General features: G+C 41.7%; 1 protein-coding gene across 4 annotated transcripts in view; it reads left to right on the top strand.

Moving 5' to 3' along the window:
• PIK3C3 (phosphatidylinositol 3-kinase catalytic subunit type 3) overlaps positions 1 to 20,607 on the top strand; it is a 132,320-nt gene that overhangs the window by 27,410 nt on the left and 84,303 nt on the right. For all 4 annotated transcript variants that reach the window (XM_075932756.2, XM_075932755.2, XM_075932754.2 and 1 more), the window contains 5 exons: positions 12,624 to 12,695; positions 14,795 to 14,899; positions 15,432 to 15,524; positions 17,606 to 17,791; positions 19,713 to 19,867. In XM_075932756.2, the coding sequence (XP_075788871.2) occupies positions 12,624 to 12,695; positions 14,795 to 14,899; positions 15,432 to 15,524; positions 17,606 to 17,791; positions 19,713 to 19,867 (611 nt within the window). The remainder of the gene's footprint in view (positions 1 to 12,623; positions 12,696 to 14,794; positions 14,900 to 15,431; positions 15,525 to 17,605; positions 17,792 to 19,712; positions 19,868 to 20,607) is intronic.

The following is a 20,607-nucleotide window of genomic DNA, read 5'->3' as shown; positions in this document are numbered from 1 at the left end:
TCAGGACAGTATGCAAACATCAGCAAATTCCCCCAAATAGCATGCAAAGAAAATTAGTATTCTTAACCCCATTTTGCAATGGGAAGATGAAGGTAAGAGGATAAGTGAACTTTCCAAGACCACATTGCAGTTTGAAAAACTAGGATGAGAATCTGGATCAGCTGTGGCCAACCTGTGGTTCACGAGCCGCATGTGGCTCTTGCTTCACAAAAGTGTGGCTCATGAAGCCGCTTCTGTCCCCCCTCCCTCCCGCCCCCCAAAAATGGCCCCCACCGGCTACCCCAGATCCCCAGCTGCCCTGTGCTTACTGGCTCGGAGGTGTGGGGTTTTAAAAATGGCGGCCGTCTTAAAGGAGCAGCCTCCTTTTAGGAAAAAAAAATATATATTTTTTATTTTTTTTTGTTTTGTTTTTGCTTGGCAGTTCTCTTCTGGAGGCTTGCTTTTTTTTTGCTTGACAATTCTGGTGCGGCTCTTTGCATTTTTTCCTCCTCTGTTTTGGCTCTCTTTGTTAAATGGGTTGGCCACTCCTGATCTGGATCTTCAGAATTGCATAAGTTCTTCTTTGAGTGATTGCTCATGTGCCTTCCAATTTAGGTGTGTGCACGCCGCATGCACAGCTGCTGGGAAGATTTTCCCTAGCTGGATACTGTAGGTTGGCAGGGGAGACTCCTGGAGCGGCACCAGTGGCTAGGTATATAGCACCCTACCGACTGCTTCCTTCCTCAGTTCCTTCTTGTCGCTAGTGATGGCTCTCAGAGCTAGAGTCTCCTTGCCTTGGGCAAGTGTGCTTTCCCTGCTTGCTTTTGTAGTTAGTTTTTCTGAAGTGTTAGGTTGTGGTTAAATTCGTAGCAGGGACTCCATTTTTGTTCTTCCCCCACAGGAGCCGGGACATGCCTTGGCTTCCTGGCTTCAAGCAGTGCAGACAGTGTGCAAAGTTTATGCCAACAGGCGGTCCGCACGAGTCCTGCCTAAAGTGTTTGGGAGTGGCCCATTTAGCAGACAAGTGTGAGATCTGTAGAGCCTTTACGTCAAGAACTAGAAGAGACAGAGAGTTCTGCCTCTGAAATATGTTAATGAGGGAATCTTTGGATCCCCATCCAGCACCACAGGCTGCAGGACTCCCATCTGTGGCCTCAGAATGCAGTGCGCCTTTGTTGGTGCTCAGTGCACCGGCTCTGACGAAGGAATCGGATAAGACACCCTGGCACTGCAGATCACCGAAGACTAGCTCTCAGCACCTATCCCATTCTCTGGTGCAGAAGAAACAACAGAGGCGGGAAAGGAGACGGTTCCCTTTTTCAGATCTAAAAGCTTAAAGTGTCACATCCTGAGTCAGAGCACCCTTCGATACAACCTGCTTGTACAGCACTTCTGTTGGAGCCATTGAGTCTGGTGCAAGTGGATTCCCAGTCCCGGGAGAGCCACAGATGTGAACATGCCATCCATTCCCCTGAGACGTATGAGGCTGCCTCGACCTGATCGAGCTAACATCCGGCCGATCAGTGTCCCTGTGAGTCTCCAGTGCCTCCTCCACTACCAGGGCCAGTGCAGGTGTGGTGGAAGCCTCCAATGTTAAGAAGGTCCCTTTTTCCTCGGCACTGTTCACCAAGCCAGGACCATTCACCTTGTCACTGATATGGAGAGGACTCTCGTACCAGCCAGAATCCTCCCAGGCAGCACCAGTCGATCAGCGGGGATGGTTCCATTAAGCACCTGTCCCGGCAGGGCTCCAGTACAAGGCGGAGTCGTCCCAGTGACCTTATCCCGGTACAAAGACTTCCAGTGCAGCGTGGTACTGCTCCCCCGTGACCCCTACATCCACGTTGGAGTGGGAATCGGGGACACCGATCCAAGAGGAAGTGCTGCTTGGCATAGGTCCGTCTGGAGAGGAAACGGGTTAACCCTGCAATGGCCTCCACAGTGGTAGGATCTGCCTCAGTGGCTGTACTGGACTCTTTGGGACTACCACCAGACACAAGCTGGGGGTTCCAGGTCAGTCTTCGTCACTTCGGTCAGCAAGGGCACTCCTTCAGCCTTCCGAGGGTGAGACCTTGCTTAGGGGTAAGGTCATCCCGAACTACGTCTTGGTCAGATACCTGCTACACAGCCATTTGGGGTCACTGGTGGAGTCCCGTTTGGCACCGAGCTCCCAGTCGGGATGTGCACCACTGCCCCAGTCTGGGGAGGACAAATAGCACCAGGTTCCAGGGATGTCTCTGTGCCTGGTTCTACCTGTTTCACAGCACACCGGTGCCTGTGGTCCTGGAGGTGGAACAGGAAGAAGGGAAGCTGAGGGACCCCTCGTTATCACTTGAAGAGGCGGTAGCTGGGGTGGCATCTTTGCTACCCCCTATGCACAATAGGGCACATCAGGAGGCATATGGCCCAGAGAATGGGTCCCCAAATAGAGAACATCACAGCAATATTCTATATCAACAGACAGGGTGGTGCTCGTTCTATTGCCCTTTACATACGGTGATGTCGCTGTATGTGCACAACGAGATGCACCTACTGGCCTTATACCTTCTGGGTTCTCAGAATTCGTTGGTGGACAACGTCAAATGGACGAGTGGTCCCTCTAGTGGGAAGTTGAGCAGGCCTTTTTCCAGATGTGGGGTCATCCCCATCTGGGCCTCTTTGCTATGAAGGGGAACAGGAAGTGCAGGATCTTCTGTTCCACCTGGGCAGCAGCAAAGGCTCTTTGGACAACGCCTTCCAAATTCATTGGGGGAGAAGGCCCTCTTGTATGCATTTCCCCCTTTCCCCTGGATACCAAAAGTGTTGATCAAGGCCTGTGAGGACAGAGCATACTTCATTTTCATTGCTCCAGCCTGGCACAAGCAACATTGGTATATGAGGCTCCATCAGCTCTTGGTTGTACCCCCTGTCCCTCTTCCCCTTGTTCCAGGAATTGTCCCAGAACCGCAGCACATTACTGCACTTCAAACGTCCTTTACACGTGATGGCCTGGAGGCTCTGTGGTTGAGCATGCTGGAGCAGCAATGCCCGGGGAGGGAGTCAGGGAGATGTTAAGTAGTTGGAGGCCTTCCACGTGGGCTAAATATGCTTCCAAATGGAAGAGGTCTGCCTTGTGGGCTTTACAGAGAGGCACCCAGCCGTTGAAGGTTTCAGTTCTGTTTATTTTGGAGTCCCTTGTGGGGCTAAAACAACAGGGGTTGCCCGCGTCGTCCATTAAGGTGCACCTGGCTGCAATATCGTCATTCCATCCTGAGTCGGGGAGCCGTTCGATATTTGTACCTCACTTGGTGAGTAGGTTCTTCAAGATGTGTTGCTTATGTCCATTCCAAAACCCTCCCACATCCCTTCTGCCGGGCTACGTCTAGATTGCAACCCTTTTTCGTAAAAGGGATGCAAATTAGACATATCGCAATTGCAAATGAAGCGGGGGGGATTTAAATCTCCCCCGCTTCATTAGCATAAAAATGGCTGCCGCCTTTTTCGGCTCAGAGCTTTGCCGGAAAAAAGCGCCAGTCTAGACGCGGATCTTTCGGAAAATAAAGCCTTTTCCGAAAGATCCCTTATCCCTTATTTTAAGAGGGATAAGGGATCTTTTGGAAAAGGCTTTATTTTCCGAAAGATCCGCGTCTAGACTGGCGCTTTTTTCCGGCAAAGCTCCGAGCCGAAAAAAAGCGGCAGCCATTTTTATGCTAATGAACATGGGGAGAGTTAAATCCCCGCTTCATTTGCAATTACGATATGTCTAATTTGCATCCCTTTTTCGTAAAAGGGATGCTATCTAGACGTAGCCCTGGAGCTCTTTCTGATGAGAAGGAAGTGAGGGAGGGGACGGTCGGCAGGGTGCTATATACCTAGCTATACTGGCGCCCCACTAAGGGTCTCCCCTGCCAACCTATGGTATCAGCTAGGGAAAATCTTCCTGGCAACTGTGCATGTGGTATGCACACACCTAAATTGGAATGGACATGAGCAGCACATCCTGAAGAACACCAGTAACGAATGGTAATTGTCTATTTTAGCCACAAAGGCATCCAGTCTTTCTCCCTTGATGTTTTTTTCCTTAGGTAAGTGTATTTGTTGCAGACTCTGATTACAGTGTATTTGCATTTGCTTACCAAATATGGCCACATCACTTTTAATATCTTGTTCTGTGGGCTTTTAAAGTATGACTAAAAGGTTAACAGGCATTTGCTTATGGAAATGCATGTAGGTTGGGTATTGGAATAAGTGTTATATTCCATACAGATGATGTATCATATCAACTTTTCTAGTGTCCCTTTGTATATGATCTTTGAAGTGCTGCTGCATTTGAATAATGCACTTCCAAGTGGAATGATGATTATGAAACATGTATGTGTTTTGCCTGCTACGCGCCCATTTGATGATAGTGGAAACTGAATTTGTCTTACTGGTTTGTATGTTTTTGTTGCTATTGAGAGCGAGGAAGATTGGTTTTAAACCAAATAAGTAGAGGTGGTCAGAAAAATTCCAGAGACACTTTTTTCATTGGCTCTCTCCAATTTCAAATCAAAATTGTTCCTTGAGACAATTTGATTTCAATGAAGTTCTGATGGAACCTAGGTGGTGGTCTGATGGAGTCTCACATGGCTCTGTCTAATCCCTTTCGCAGAGAATTTAGAGATATTGGGGTTTTTATTATGAATTGGAACAAAGCCAAATTTTAAAACTGAAATTCTCTTCAAAGTGCATTTACTTTTCCCTGCAAAGTTTTGCAAACAAGCTAGGAAATATTTTTAGAGGCATGGAAAAAGACTATAAAAATGGCTTACTAAGCATCATAAGATAATTAGGTAGGTAAGGGCACAGCTTAAACATAGTAATACCAACTATTTGATGGACTTGTTGAAAATCTACTTGATGCAAACAAATTCTGCACCCCATTTTTGGAAACAGCAGAAAACTGTCCATAAATTAATTGCCTGTCTTCTCAAGTTTGTTATGCTTCCATTTAAAATACAAAGATCACCAGTCCAGCATATTGAATCTAATGGAACTAGAGTAGTTGTCACCTGACTGTGACTGATAGTCTAAGTGAAAATTACTTGTCAGTTTTGTTGATAGATTTGTTTTTCCGTGTTGATGGAGAACCAGCCTGTTAAACAGCTGCTGATAGAATCTGAGGTTCTGTGACTCAGCACTCAATTACTGTATATAAAGTCAAGTGGCAGTAGCTGCTTCTGTGTTCTCTATCAACTCAATTTTAATTCAGTGTTTAAAATATGAGGAATGCCTCTCTGCAGGTCGCAAGTACATAACTCCATTTCTTTTTTTTCCATCACTCACTCTGGAAATACCACTGTGAATTCCCAAATGCAAGGATCTTGTCTCATCTGTATGGGTAAATGAACTCCAGCATTTTTTCATGAACATGTATATTCATGAAGGGTCAAGTGAAACCAGCCTTGTATGGGGTAAATTGAAGTCATATAAATTTTTAAAGGATTTACTCATTAGAATATCTTTCCCAGTGTTTTAAAAAAATTAGGATTGATCAGTCTCTATAGCCTGACCTGTGTGTCCATCTAGATCAGGGTTTCCCATCCTCTGGGTTGGGACCCAAATATGGGTCGCCATTACATTTCAAAAGGGTTACCAAGTGTCTCCCCAAGTGGCTGTGCATTCTCTCTCTTCCCCCCGTTTTTGAATTGCCTTGGGTCACCAAGTCTTCAAGTGAGTTATAAGATCAAGAACACATATTCCTGCGCATCCAGAAATATAATTTATGCTATCATGTGCCGAAAGTGTCCGTCTGCTATGTACATTGGACAAACGTCTCAGACACTTCGCCAAAGGATCAATGCCCATAAAACAGATATTAGACAGGATCACAAAGAAAAAACAGTTTCTTGCCATTTCAACCAGGAAGGACACTGTCTCAACGACCTAATTACCTGCATCCTACTCCAGAAGACTTTCAAATCTGCACTTGAAAGGAAATCCTCTGAACTGTGATTCATGCTAAAATTTGACACTCTTCAAGGGGGGCTCAACAAAGACACCAACTACCTTACCCATTACAGAGATAGCTTCCCCAATTATCACCTCTAATACCATTAGCTCACAGACATTTACCTTTCCCCACCTCTAATATCATTAACTCACAGACATTTACCTTCCTCCTCCTCCCCCCCCTTTGCATCCCCCTTCTGTTCTGAAATGTGATTTGTCCTTTTCATATGTGTTCATTTTTTTAAATTGTATCCTTTGGTATTTATGGTTGTGACTATTTTCTTCCACTATTTGATCTGAGGAAGTGGGTCTGGCCCACGAAAGCTCATCTTCTAATAAACCATCTTGTTAGTCTTTGAAGTGCTACATAGTCCTGTATTTTGTTTCAAGTCTTCCTGAATTGTCAAAATAGGTCTCCGCCTGGAAAAGGTTGGGAACCGCTGATCTAGGTTCTGGAAACAAATAGTTGTATTCTGCTGATATTGCTTGGAACCCTGGTTTAACTAACCTCATAGTATGAGCTCCATAGAACCCCTTCTTTGTTAGTGTTTTAGAAACTGATGAGCAATGTAATTGTAAAGAGGTATGGGATAACCGTGCTTGATCATCACTTTGCTTTACCACACGCTGTAATCATTGCAAAATTGGCATTGTTTCTCCACCTCTCACCAAAGAATAAATAATAGAGAGTGGTAGTAGGGTCTTACATTTTGTAAAAATTAGGATTTTGGAATATGGTAGAGTACCTTATAATTTTGTGCATAAAATATTTAGTTAAACCACACTCAAAACTATGTTTGTAAACTTACGAGATTTGGCCTCACATTGGTTTGAGATCTGCTTGGCAAATTAGCAGGTAAACGACTGTTAGCATGAATTATTAAGGTTACGCATTCAGGGACACTATAATAGATATTGATGTTCTGTGAGTGAAATAGAGGGGTCAGAGTTGCACCTTCCTCATCTATTTGAAAGGTGGATAAAACTGCCAACATCCTTATTCTGTTGACTGATGGCATTTTGTCTTTCTCCAGAGTATTTCATAGAGCAGCTGTATTTCAAAATAGGCTATGTTTAATGAGAGAATTTGGCCCAGGAGAGCAATGATGCAACCCAACCAACCTGCAGATTCTTGTTTCAGTTGAAGGGTAGTTTTTTTGTGTGATAAAACATAATGAAATGAAAGACAAGAGCTCTCTGCATTTGAGAACAAAGTAAGCAAAATGAGAACATTCTGGATTTACGTTTAACTTCTTTTATATGCAGTTTAGAAAAATCTGCTCTCAGTGAAGTGTTTGCTTTTTTCTCTTTTTTTAGCTTAACTTGTCACTGTTGGTGATAGAAACACTTCTTTTGTTGTTTTTAGCTAACGTATGCAAAGCTGAAAAAACACAGATGAAATTTTAAAAAATAGTCAATTCTTGTCCTTCAGATCACTAATTGAGCGCTAGTCCTTGGAACAGTTTACTGCTCTGTCAAAGTGAAGTCTTGGTATTTTAGGTTTTTATAAGCTTTCCATCTTATAAATCAGTAAGTAGTTGGTGTTTCTTTTTTTCTAGTGGTACAGGATTTTTTTTTAGCCTCGGGATGGAAGGAATGTCAGACCATAATGTTTGTATAGCCTTTTTCTCATCTAACTTTACAATTTTTCATAGCCATTGTCTCATCTGTGATTGTAAATGAAGGGGGAGATTTTTTTTAAAAGCTACAAAACGAAGTTAGATTCCCAACTTGCAATTGGTCAATAGAATTTGAGCACTTCTCCCCACTCTGGGCATTTGAAAAATCTTCATCCATTCATTTATTTTGCAGAGCTCTCTGTTAGCCTATCTCTGTTCTCATAACCAAATGGCACACTATGTGCACTGGATTTGTTTGGTTTTTTTTTAATCTGAAACTCTTGAATCTTTATCCTATTGCTAATTCTTTGTGTGGTCTTGGTTAAGTCACTGAGGGTACATCTACATTTGAGCTGTGGTGTGATTCCTGCCTCGCATAGCTAGGTTTTGAGCTAGTGTCTGAAAATAGCAGTGTGTTTGCAGTGGTATGGGTAGCACCTCTGGGTATAATCCTGCCTTACTCCCCTGAGGTATTTCTGTGCAAGCTAGGAATCACCCCTCCCAGATCAAATGTTGATGTACCTTGAATCTCTCATTATCCATCAATAAAATTATACCTGCCTGGGGGGAGGGGAGGTATTATTAGAATTAATGAACCAATGATTGTACATCAAGTTGTAGAAATACTAAGTACTAATAATTAAATGTGTTATAAAGTGCACCAATAGAAAATGCTCAAGGAAAAACATCAAGCACATTCCACAGATGAGTTCATTATACATTTTTAGATATTTTTGGGAAACTTTTATAGTATAGGATTAGCCACAGGGTAGCAGTGGTTAGCTATGTGGTTCTGATTTTACACTAAACTGTACCTCTTACCCCCACTACTCATTTTTTCCTCAACTGCATGCTCCGTCCTGTCTAATACATGTTCTCATGTACAAGGACAGATCTTTGTTACTTGTCTGTATAATGTCTGGCCCAGTGGGGCTGTTGATCCTTGATTGGCACTTTCAGGCAGGTGCTCCTGTAATAAAAATAAATTATTCTATAGTACAATATATCTTAATTAGCGCTAACGTCACCATTTATGCAATTGATTTAATTTTGTAATTAAATTCAACAGAACGGAAGTGGATTGTCCTTTTTTGCCTTTTTAATTGCTTTTCATATTTACTATTTTAAGATTTTGAATGCTTAAAAATTGAAATCACACATATATTCACAGACTGGGCTTAATACCATCCACATATTCCAGATACCTTATTTAACTGGAAAATATTGTTTGTAGTGTGATGTCTGAATTTTTCCATTTAAAAAACCCCCACTACTTTCCTCATTAGGTTTGCATAGAAAAGTCGTCCCATGTAAACTTATTGGTACAAAACCCAATTTTTACTCTAGTCATCATTGTAGAAGCAATCAATATATGTGCAGAAAAGTGAGGTATATATTAGTCTGTGTTTGACAAATGATGGGAAAGGGCATTAGGGGATGGATTACTGTTAATTCCCTCTAGAGCACCTGGTATTGGCCGCTTTGGGAAGACAGGATACTGGGCTTGATGGTCATTTGGTCTTACTCAATATGGCTGTTCTTATGCATCATCTACAAAACTGCCAGCCATGTTAAAAAAACAATCTGGAACTGGCAAGGAGGAGAAGCAGATTCCTTATAATTCTCAGTTCAAAGTAGAAGCAGCTTTGTTCTATTCTGCATTTTCTAAAAATATCATTTCCAAAATGGTGCTCTGTGTCACATTCTATACAGAACCCAAAAAACAGGACTATGTAGCACTTTAAAGACTAACAAGATGGTTTAATAGGTGATGAGCTTTCGTGGGCTAGATCCACTTCCTCAGATAAATAGTGGAAGAAAATTGTCACACTCAAGTTTGAATAAAGACGCTAATTATTTTACCCATTACAAAGATAGTTTCCCCAATTATCACCTCTAATATGATTAGCTCACAGACATTTACCTCCCCCCCCATCCTCCTTCTGTTCTGAAATTTGATTTGTCCTTTTTTTAATTGTATCGTTTGGTATATATGGTTGTGACAATTTTCTTCCACTATTTGATCTGAGTCGCCTATTAAACCATCTTGTTAGTCTTTAAAGTGCTTCATAGTCCTGTTTCAGCTACACCAGACTAACACGGCTACATTTCTATCACTATACAGAACCCAGTGTATCTCTGTGTTCATTTTCCCTCAACTTTAGTCAATGCTCCAAGCAATAAATCCATATTTTCAAGATGAGACACCTAAATAATGTGTCTAAGTGTTTTGGCTTCAGCTTTTGAAAATTTTACCTTCATAGAAAGACCCTTTAAGCACTTCCATGGCAGATGTGTCATACAGTAAATGCTCTGTTATCTGACATGTTGGAAGATTGAAGGTGTTGGTTAATTGAATAGTCTGATTAATTAAAAGTTATACTTTACCAATGGAATACCAGTTTTCAGAGAATTGGAATACAATAAGTATATAATAGTACACAGGTACCCACCAATTCAGAAATAGTACTGCACTGTAGAGTCGTTTGCTTCTTGAAGCATTTGGGTGTGTATAGGTAAAGTTTTCTATACAGTAAGTAATCTTATGACACTACATATCATTATGGACAGTGCATAGCATACACCCAAATCAGTAAAAATGTAACTTAACACTAAAACTGTACCGAATGTAATTTAATCTTCACTGATTCAAAAGGCGCTTCAGGATTTTTCAGTGTCTCTCAGGGTCATTATCAACATCAGTTATCATAGCTGTAGAAAGAGTAAGAGATTGTGCTGAACCTGTAATGACCCTATGACACATTGTGATGGATAGGAGGCGTGCTGGCCAGCACTGGGTGACTGAAGCGTCAAATTCAGGTAGCTATGGGGCTGTTGGCAGGGAGCCAGAAGAACCAATGGGATACAGTGTTGAAATGTGAATGGTAAAGATTACCTGTCTGCCATTTCTCTTCTGGAGGGTTTAAGCCAGGAGTTGGGAAAAACAGGATGATTTAAATCCAGGCAGGACAACCATATCTTCAAAGAATACTGGGCATGGAAATGGACTGGACCATGAAGGGATCATGAGTAAATAAGGGATAAATGTATATTTAATCACAGTCAGGTTATTTTATTTGTTTTGTTGTTTGGTTAAGCTCCTCTGTGTGAAACCCAGGTGCCTTTCCTTCCCCATTCACCTTTTCTAAGCTGCAGCCCAAAGAGACTTTCTTTGTGTTTTAATCTGTTCTTTTCTCAGTTGCTCTGTAACACCTAGCCACCAAACATGCTTTATCAAGTATATCTTTTTGTTTCATTAATAAAATCAACTTTTTAAGACTGTGATTTGATTCTTGTATCCTAAAAAGTAATAGGGGTTTTGTGTGTTCCTGCCTAGACTGAGAGGTCAGTTATCAGAGATTGAAATTTGTTTTCTGTGTATTTTTTCCCCTTTCTTCTCAAGCTGGTGTAAGAGCTTGGGGTACCCCTCCGGAAGAAGTGCAGGTGTTTCTTCCTCAGGATTTTGATTCACTTGATGGTGGTAACCTATCTTCTAGGGCCAGTGAATCTGTGATCTTGCAGAGTTTTTATAAGTAGATCCTATAGAAGCAAAGTATTTTTAAGGTCTCTTGTGGGCCCCCACCTTCAGCACTCAGGGTGCCAGAGTGGGGAACAGTCCTGACATGATAGCAAAGCAGTGGGATCACTTTGAACCAGGAACACAGACCTCAGGATTTTAAAAGGACACTCTTTATTTCTGTCTCTCTTGCTGTTTGGAAGTTTTGGGGCTTTTTTTCCCTCTCTTTTGCTTCTTGAGGGAGTAAAGGCACACAGAAGGTTAAACCTGCACAGCCAGAGTTCAAACCAAACACATGTTTTGGTTTGTTTCTAGCTTTCAGGGCAACTGGATAGTGAGGCTAGAGTAGAGCAAGGAAACAGCCCAGTCTAGATAGCGGTTTCACTTTCGAAATACCCGTTTTCGAAAGAACATTTTGAAAGTGAAACCATTGTCTAGACACGGTTCTTTCAGAAACCCCCCACTTTTTCGAAAGATGCTGTACTCCGGGATTACAGGATCTTTTGAAAAAGAGATTTTATTTCGAAAGAACTGCATCTAGATAGTTTCACTTTCGAAATACCCATTTTCAAAAACACGCGACCGCCATTATGCAAATGAAGCGTGGGAAATTCAAATCCGGACTTCATTTGCAATTTCGATATGTCTAATTTTCATCCCTCTTTCGAAAGAGGGATGTAGTTTAGTCATGCCCTAAGAGAGACATTGAGGTGAAAACAGCCTCAGATCAGGGCAAGATATCCACCTCCAGGGAAAACTTGAAACACGAGGTGAAGGTACATGAGAGTGTCCTATGGGGTCACTGGGAAGTAACCTTGTGGGGGCAGGAGCAGAGGATGGCGGCCATGCTCCTCCCCCAACACTGTCTTCAAGATGTAAGCCCAAGATGGAGCTCTTACTGCAGCGCATAGAAGCCAATAAGAAGCAAAAGCAAGCGGAAGTGGAGATGAAACAGTTGGAAAAGGACAGATCCTATCCATCACTCACACCCTGGATGCTACTTTTTAAATAAATCCCTGATTTCAGCTTCCTTGCTTGTTTTCTGGCTTTTATGCATAAAAGCAGTGTATAGAATATACAACTGCTGAACAAGCTAAGTAGTGTACCAGTCCACTAGACTGAAAATTTGTATTTGGAGATGTCAGAAATGCTGGTTAATTAAGCTGTCTCGTTAACTGAGTGCCAGATAACAGAGCTTTTACTTTAATAATATTGATAGAAATTTCCAAATAGTTTTTTTCACTAAATTCCTGATGAAGACTTAAAAATTACATTATCTCTAAATTTGTCACATAGATGGATGGAGTTTATGCTTCCATCTCCCATTTCATTCCACTTTTTCTACTTTGTCAAAAATTGAAAAAAATCCTTTGTGTTTTCTAGTCCTTTATGCCTTTTGTTATCCATTGAAATGCAACAAAGTTTAAGTGCTTTATTTTTTTTCTTGAATATGGAAAGTAGTAAATCTGACATAAGACACATTGTTCATTATAAGTTGGGAGACATTTATTGTGCCTTTGAATTATGTTGCCATGCAGGATGGTGATGAGTCATCTCCAATTTTAACAAGCTCTGAGATTGTTAAGGTTCCAGATCCCCAGATGTCTATGGTGAGTAATTTTCTGAGCAACACAGATAATAAGAAAACTTCATTTTGGTGTGCTGTGAAGTTCTTAAGTGTGAGTGTGGGGGGGGGGGGGAGCGGGAGCACGGGAGACTCTTGACAATTACATATGCTAGGGTCTCAAGTAAGTTTAATTGCAGCACGAAAGGGTGGCTACTGCCAGTTTAAGTCTTGAGTTGAACCAGTTGAGAAATTCTAATGAGATCTTTAACGTATTATCAGTTTGTTCAAATGCTTCATTTCAAATGTTAGGATTGGTGGAGTTCTCAAATGCTTTTAGTTCTTCAAGTGTCCTCTCCATATTGCCAGTGATGGGACTTGTGCTGATGGATGTAACGCGACTTCAGAAGATCTTTAGATCAGTGCGGGGTAGTTTGCCCCTGCAATCTTGCCACCACACTAGTACTTGAACTTACTCAACAGGGGACCACAAACTAAATAGGAGTCAACGGTGTGACTGTTGCAAAAAAAGCAAACATGATTCTGGGCTGCATTAACTAGATGGTTGTGAACAAGACACAAGAAATAGTTCTTCCGCTCTACTCTGCACTGATTAGGCCTCAATTGGAGTATTGTGTCTAGTTCTGGGCACCACATTTCAAGAAAGATGTAGAGAAATTGGAGACATTGTGGAGAAGAACAACAAAAATGATTAAAGGTCTAGAAAACATGACCTGTGAGGGAAGACTGAAAGAAGTGGGCTTGTTTAGTTTAGAAAAGAGAAGACTGAGAGGGGACATGATAGCATTTTTCAAGGATCTAAAAGGGTGTTACCAGGAGAAGGGGAAAAAATTGTTCTCCTTGGCCTCTGAGAATAGGACAAGAAGCAATTGCCTTAAATTGCAGCAATGGAGATTTAGATTGGACATTAGGAAAAGCTTCCTAACTGTCAGGGTGGTTAAATATGAGAATAAGTTGCCTAGGGAGGTTGTAGAATTTCCATCACTGGAGCTGTTTATGAGCAGGTTGGATAGATGTATTTATCAGGGATGATCTAGAAGGTGCTTGATCTTGCCACAAGGGCAGGGAACTGGACTAGATCTCTGAGGTCCTTTCCAGTACTAGTACTCTAGGATTCTATGTTCGTGCTCCCTGCCCACCTTTCCTGTTCCGGCAGAGTGCAAATTTCAGTGTCTTATGTCCCAGTTGGGCATGAAAGGATTGTGGCACCTCAGTCCCTTCAATTGCCAAAGTCCTCAGAACATCACAGAGCATAGGGGGAGAGGAAGGTGGTTCATGGACGCCCTTATATGCACTGCTCCTGGGAAGTTCCTTCATGCTGCTGCACTGGTTGGCACGAGTCCCATGAGTGTGAATAAGCAGAATCCACCTTGACAAACTTCATAGATAAGTAACTAACCTTCATTTTTGGGTTTAAAATACACTCTTAACACTTTTGTGATAAGGGAAGGGGAGGCAAGTTGGAGACAGGTGAGAAAAGAGGAAATACAATTCTGTTACAGCTGAACTGGCATTCACAATATCAGCAACTTCAGGAAACCTCGTGTGGATGGGTCTTTTATTGTCATCACCATACCATCTAACACTGCTATGAAGTTGTCCAGTGGACTCAGTACTGAAAATGGTGTTGTCATCTAAAATCTGTTTTACACTGTTACTTCTACTGTTGCTATTATGGCTTCAGCTGACCCAGTATTAACAAACTCTGGGACAAAAACATGGAATGTATGCAGAGCCTTTAGACTGTAAACTCTTTGAGGTGGTACTTATCCATAAAGTGTCTAGTATCTTTAGTGCCCTAGCATGTTTATATGCTACGTAAATCACTGTCACTTTGAATAGATTACTTGTTGACCGCCATTCATCACAAGGTGAAAAATAGTTAACACACTTGAAATTTAAGTCTGAAGTAATGGTATTGTTTGTAGAATAAGAGAGCTCACTGCTGAAAAATCATACACTTTAATCAGTGAATTCAGAAGACTAGTTTTTAGAGATGAATACTTAAGTGTGTAATACATTATTTAGAATGTTGGTGAGTCTCTGGTAGACAGTTGCATTTCAAGACTATTTTCAGTAGAGTTAAATATTTATAACCACTGACGTTTATTTTGTGTATTTTAGGAGAACTTAGTAGAGAGCAAACATCACAAGCTTGCTCGAAGTTTAAGAAGTGGGCCCTCTGATCATGATCTCAAGCCTAATGCAGCTACTCGAGATCAGCTGAATGTAAGTTTGTAACTTTCAGTGGAGTCTTTGGTGTTGAAGTGTGCAGATTCAGTTTTGATAAATGACATTCAATGTCCGATGCCAAATCTGAAGGGAATACAGTAGATATGTGACTTCTCTTGAATGTGAAATTGTTGCCAAGGAGAGAATTCAGTCGAAAGTGGCTAGTTTTCTGGCTTAGCTTGTGTCATTCCCATCTCATTACTTAGAGATGTGTTAGTCTTACTACACTCCTGAGTACAAAGAAATCCACATCACACAGATTAATGGGCATTTTTGTCAGTCTCAGCTGCAGGGCGAGGAACTGATAGTTGGTAGAGGTCAGGGTATCTATAGATCTATGAGAGATGTTCATCTAAGTTAAGGTTTGAAGAGCATCCATGGTGTTGTATGGGGAAATTGTGCATATACCACAGCCTTCATTCTGTTATGAAGTCAATATGGAACACAACAGACTAAATTCTCTCAACTTCTTTAAAATATAAATATGTACAATTTGTTCTACAAAGTGTTCTCTGTAATTTTTTGGTAGATCATAGTGAGTTATCCACCAACAAAGCAACTGACCTATGAGGAACAAGATCTAGTTTGGAAGTTCAGATACTATCTTACTAATCAAGAAAAGGTAAAGTTAATTGTATTAAATATATCCTGATCAATGTACATAGTTGAGTAATTTATCTTTCTATTTCATTAGTGCAACTGTTTTTTTAAGTGTCTGCCTCTTCAGAGGTATGAATCCCTGTTAGTTGAGAGTATATTTAATCAAGATGTTTTTCATTAATAGAATAGCTATGCTGGTAAAGACTAGAGACCTTTTTAATTTAAAACCTTATTGGCAAATACTTTAAAAACCTGTAGCTTAAAATCTTTAGTGAGTTCCTTTAAAATGCTCTTCTACCAAAACTACCAGGATTAATCCAGCAAGGAAAAGTTGTGTTAACAACTGCAAATATGGCACAAATACACAAGCTGCATGTGTTCTAAATAATAGGGAAGGTTACTAGTAAGTGAATTAGAGCTAGATTGTTAAATAAGGCAAAAAAGTATTGGTCCATTATTTTTTTAAGAATACCGTTGCATTATCTCTAACTGGTATCTTTCCATGTAGCCTTACATGAGACCCTAGAAAATTATAGCTAGATGATGATAAAATGTTGAAATAGGTAACAGGTTAAAATTTCTAGTCCTTTTAATGGCAGGTATTCAGCTATAAACAAAGCTGAGGCAATAGCTTGTACTTGCTTATATTTTTGGATAATCTCTAGCAAAGGTTATAAATTCCTGATTCAGCAAAGCTTTTCAGTATGTGCTTTGCTTAGCTCTCTTTTCCCCATTTATCTTCATACAGTGGATTAAGTCTTGCCAGTATTCTGTTAATAATGACTCCTGTCTATTTAACACAACAATAAGACCTGTAAAACTATGCAAGACCCTTTTTCCTGACAATTTCACCCATGATTGATGCAGTTTTTAAGGGTTTATTTTCCCCTTTGGTGTGCTTGTAAACTGAAAATCCATAGTCTCTAGTGATGATTGAGTATGTTAATTGGGAGGAGAATAAAGTGTGAATTTGCTGCTACAGAAGAAGTAATTCTCTTGCACTGTAGCACCTTAATCTAACTTTAAAGGACTTTACAAAAATAGATGAATTAACCCTCAACACCGTCATAAGCTAGGTAAGCATTTTCACTCCTTGATAATGAATGTGGGGACAATGATGCATAGAAAGATATTAAGTGACTTGGTCAAGGTCATGGAGGAAGTCACTAGCGTAACTGGGAATAGAACACAGCTCTGTTTCTCACTGGTGTATGGTTGCACAAGTTCAGTTGCACAGTGTATTGCCATGCACTTCAATTGGGTTCCTCTGGTTTATGCTAAGAGAATTGCAATAAGAATCTGGCCCTATGACTTGTCTTAAACTAGGAATGTTAAGATGTGGTTAACTGGCTAATCGAGTAGTGGATGTGATTTTTATCACTCGATTGGTCGATAAGGGTAGAGAGCCTGGCTCAGTCCCGGCTTGCACCAGGTCCGGGACCTACTCCTGCTGCAGTTCTGCAGTTTAAATGTACTAAAAGCCAGGCAGGCAGGCAGGCAGCCAAGCTCAGTCTTGGCTCATGCCAGGTCTGGGACCTATCCCTGCTGCAGCTCTGCATTTTAAATGTAGTAAGAGCTGTGCTGCCTGCCCACCCTGCTCTTAGTACATTTCAACTGCAGAGCTGCAATGGGGGTAGGTCCTGGACTTCGTGTGAGCGAGGACTGAGTCGGGCTCCTACCCGGCCAGAGCAGCCCCTGTCCACAGCCAGCCAGGGCCACTGCGCACAGGGATTGCTTCGCAGCAGCAGCCCCTGGCTGTGGGGGATCCCAGTGGACAGAGGTTGCTGCCAGAGACTTGCTTTGTGGCAACCTCCTTTGCTCCCCACTCCACCCCCCCGTGCTGCTACCTCTATTGGCTTTAAGTCCGCTTCCCCCATCATTGGCTCCTGCTTCCCTCCCCGCTTGCTGCCTCTGATACAGAGGCAGCGGGTGGGGGGGGGATGCGAGTAGTAGAGTAGTTGACTAGATTAATTGATAAGCCTAGGCTTATTGGTTAGTGGACTACTCACTTACAACCCTAACTTAAACTAAACTATGTACACGGTAAATATTCAAGTCCATTGATTTCTGGAATAGTCAGTTTTTCTAATCTTATTTGTTTAGGCATTGACAAAGTTCTTGAAATGTGTCAACTGGGACCTACCCCAAGAGGCAAAGCAAGCACTGGAGCTTCTGGGCAAATGGAAGCCAATGGATGTAGAAGATTCTCTGGAGCTGTTATCATCTCATTTCACCAACCCAACAGTACGGCGATACGCTGTTGCGAGGTTGCAGCAGGCAGATGATGAGGTACTAAAGACTCTGTTGTTCTGTGGGTCAACTTGACTTTCATCCATGAGAGACTCAAAGGCCCTAACGTAGCACATGTAGTACAGTTTCCATAATATTTGCTGCTATCTGCATATTCATTACCTTTTAAAGGAAGGTAATTATGAAAAATAATAAAAGGTTCACTGTGAAGCTATTTAATGTATGTTTCTATTTTTAGAGAGAATAAAGTATCTAGCTTTATTAAGCAAAGCTCCTCACAATGCAAATCAGTGCTCTGTACTAAATGTCTTCACTCTTGGGGACTGAAAAAAATCACGCCTTTTCCCCATCAGTTTTCACTTCAAAAGTAACTGTTCCATTGTTGAATAGAATACCAGATACTTCTAGCAGTCTGTTTTGTAATTTCCAGGTATGTCCTGACGTTGCATTCCTCTGAGGAAGACGATGCAGAAAGATAGCCTGTTAGCTAAAAATGAGAGAGAGGGAAATTTCTTTTTGAAAACTCATGTAAGATCACTCAGAGAGGTGGGAATGTAATGGAATCTAATCTTTTTATCTAGCTTTTAATATGCATAGTACATCTGCCGCTTAAAATTCCCTATCATAAAAATGTATGCTGTCATTCTGGGTGCATAACCTTATCTTCTTAAAAGCTACTGACCCAAGTCATAATAGGGAACACACAAGAACAGGCATACTGGGTCAGACCAAAGGTCCGTCTAGCCCAGTATCCTGTCTGCTGACAGTATCCAATGCCAGATGCCCCAGAGGGAGCGAAGTAACCATCAAGTGATCCCTCTCCTGTTATTCATTTCCAACCCCTTACAAGCAGAGGCTAAGGACACCATTCCTACTCATTCTGCCTAATACGCAGGGCTCAACGATCACAGCGAAATCCACTCCCCAGCTCCGCACTGCACATGCACAAGACCTGCATTGCGCGTGCGTGTGCCGTCAGTAAACGGGGCGCCGGGCTGAAATCTACTTGCCCCGGGCGAGTAGATTGAATAGTTTGTCGAGCCCTGCTAATAAATATCGATAGCTCTAACCTCCATGAATTTATTTAGTTCTTTTTTGAATCCTGTTAAAATCCTGATCTTCACAACATCCTCTGTCAAGGAGTTCCACAGGTTGGCGCTGCTCTGCATGAAGAAAAACTTCCTTTTTGTTTTAAACCTGCTGCCTATTAATTTTATTTGGTGACCCCTATGTTACGGGAACAAGTAAATAACTTTTCTTTATTCACTTTCTTCATATCTGTCATGATTTTCTAGACCTCTATCATATCTCCCCTGCCCTCTAGTTAGCACGCCACCCATAATAAAATGGTCTCCCTCCGTAATACCCCCTATAATATTTGTGACCAAAAACTCATACCTTGCACCATGCATTGAAGGTCACTAAACCAGTTCTGCTTGATGAATGGAGGGGAAAGATTCCTTAGGTAATAATTAAAAATCCTGACTCAAGAATTCAAATCTAGGGGCTGTTGTATTATTTTGTTAGTTTTAGCCTTTATGATGGTTGACAAGAGACTGTCAACATCCTAGATAGCTAAGTCCCAGGCTCTTTCCAACTTTTACAGATAGAAGTCAAACAACATATAAGTGAATAGTTTAACCAATTTAAGATCAATAGAAGACTAGCATTAGCCAGTATAAAAGAGAAATATGAGATGTGTATTCCAATTGCTACTATGAGTTTTTAATAATGTAAAGAGTACAAGAAATAGAAATCGGTGCACTAAGTTACGTCCATGACTATTTTTTACCTTATTGTAGTCATTTCTTAATCCCTGCTTCCATTTTTTGTAACTGATCACTAAGCTCAGATTTAGGCTTTTGAATAAATAGTATAATTCTCAAAAATGTTGAACATCCAGCAGCTCCCATTACTCATCTCTCAGTATATCTATTTTTTTCTCTTATCTTCTTCCAAGGATTTGTTAATGTACCTGCTGCAGCTGGTCCAGGCCCTGAAATATGAGAATTTTGATGACATAAAGAATGGATTAGAGCCAAATAAGAGGGACAGTCAGGGTTCGATGTCTGAAAGTATGGCAGCATCAGGAATGAATGCTGCCGAAATAGACAGGTAAGGAGCTTCTAGAAGGGAAGAAACAAAGAATATCAGCATCAGCAGTAAAATACAGATTCTGTTCTGCAAGTATGCTGTAGTCTTGTGTCTGATGTATATGGAGTTTATATTGCAAGCTTACTACACTCTCTTTATTTTGAGACCTTTGTGATGCTTCCCGTCATTACCAAGTTGAAGCATTAGAGCACAGACACTTCTGGGGGGGTCTCTGATTGAAAAACTCAGTGCCATTCCCGAGATTTTAAAAATAATTGTTTTGTTCTTTGACATTAAATACATCTAGTTGGGAATTCAGCTGGGTGAGAATTTTTTGTTGAAAGTTTCTTTTAAGCCAGTGGTTCTCAAACTGCAGTCTGCAGACCACTAGTGGTCTGTGGCCGCCTCCCAGGTGGTCTGCGGCTCAAGCTCAGTCCCCGCTTCCCCCGCAGCAGGGAACAGGTGCTGGCACTCCAGCCTCTTCCTCCCTCCCTCCCTCCGGGCGGTTGGAGTGCCAGAGTTGGCTTCCTGCTGGGGGGGAGGAAGACCTGTGCCTCAGTGTGTGATCCAGCTCGTGGGGGAAGAAGTCCACCGCCTCCCCCAGCTGGGGGAACAGTAACACGTGGATGTGCTGCTTGGAGGCTTTCCCCGATGCTCCGTTGGCCAGAATTTGGCCAGTGGGAGCAACAGAAAGCAGTGCCTGGGACCAGCACAAGGCGAAAAGGCAAGTAAGTACCTCGCCCCCCCACCCCCTCATCCCC

This window comes from Pelodiscus sinensis, chromosome 6 (assembly GCF_052426305.1).
Source record: "Pelodiscus sinensis isolate ZL-2025 chromosome 6, ASM5242630v1, whole genome shotgun sequence".
NCBI lineage: Eukaryota > Metazoa > Chordata > Testudines > Trionychidae > Pelodiscus > Pelodiscus sinensis.
This window is presented reverse-complemented; position numbering and strand designations above follow the sequence as displayed.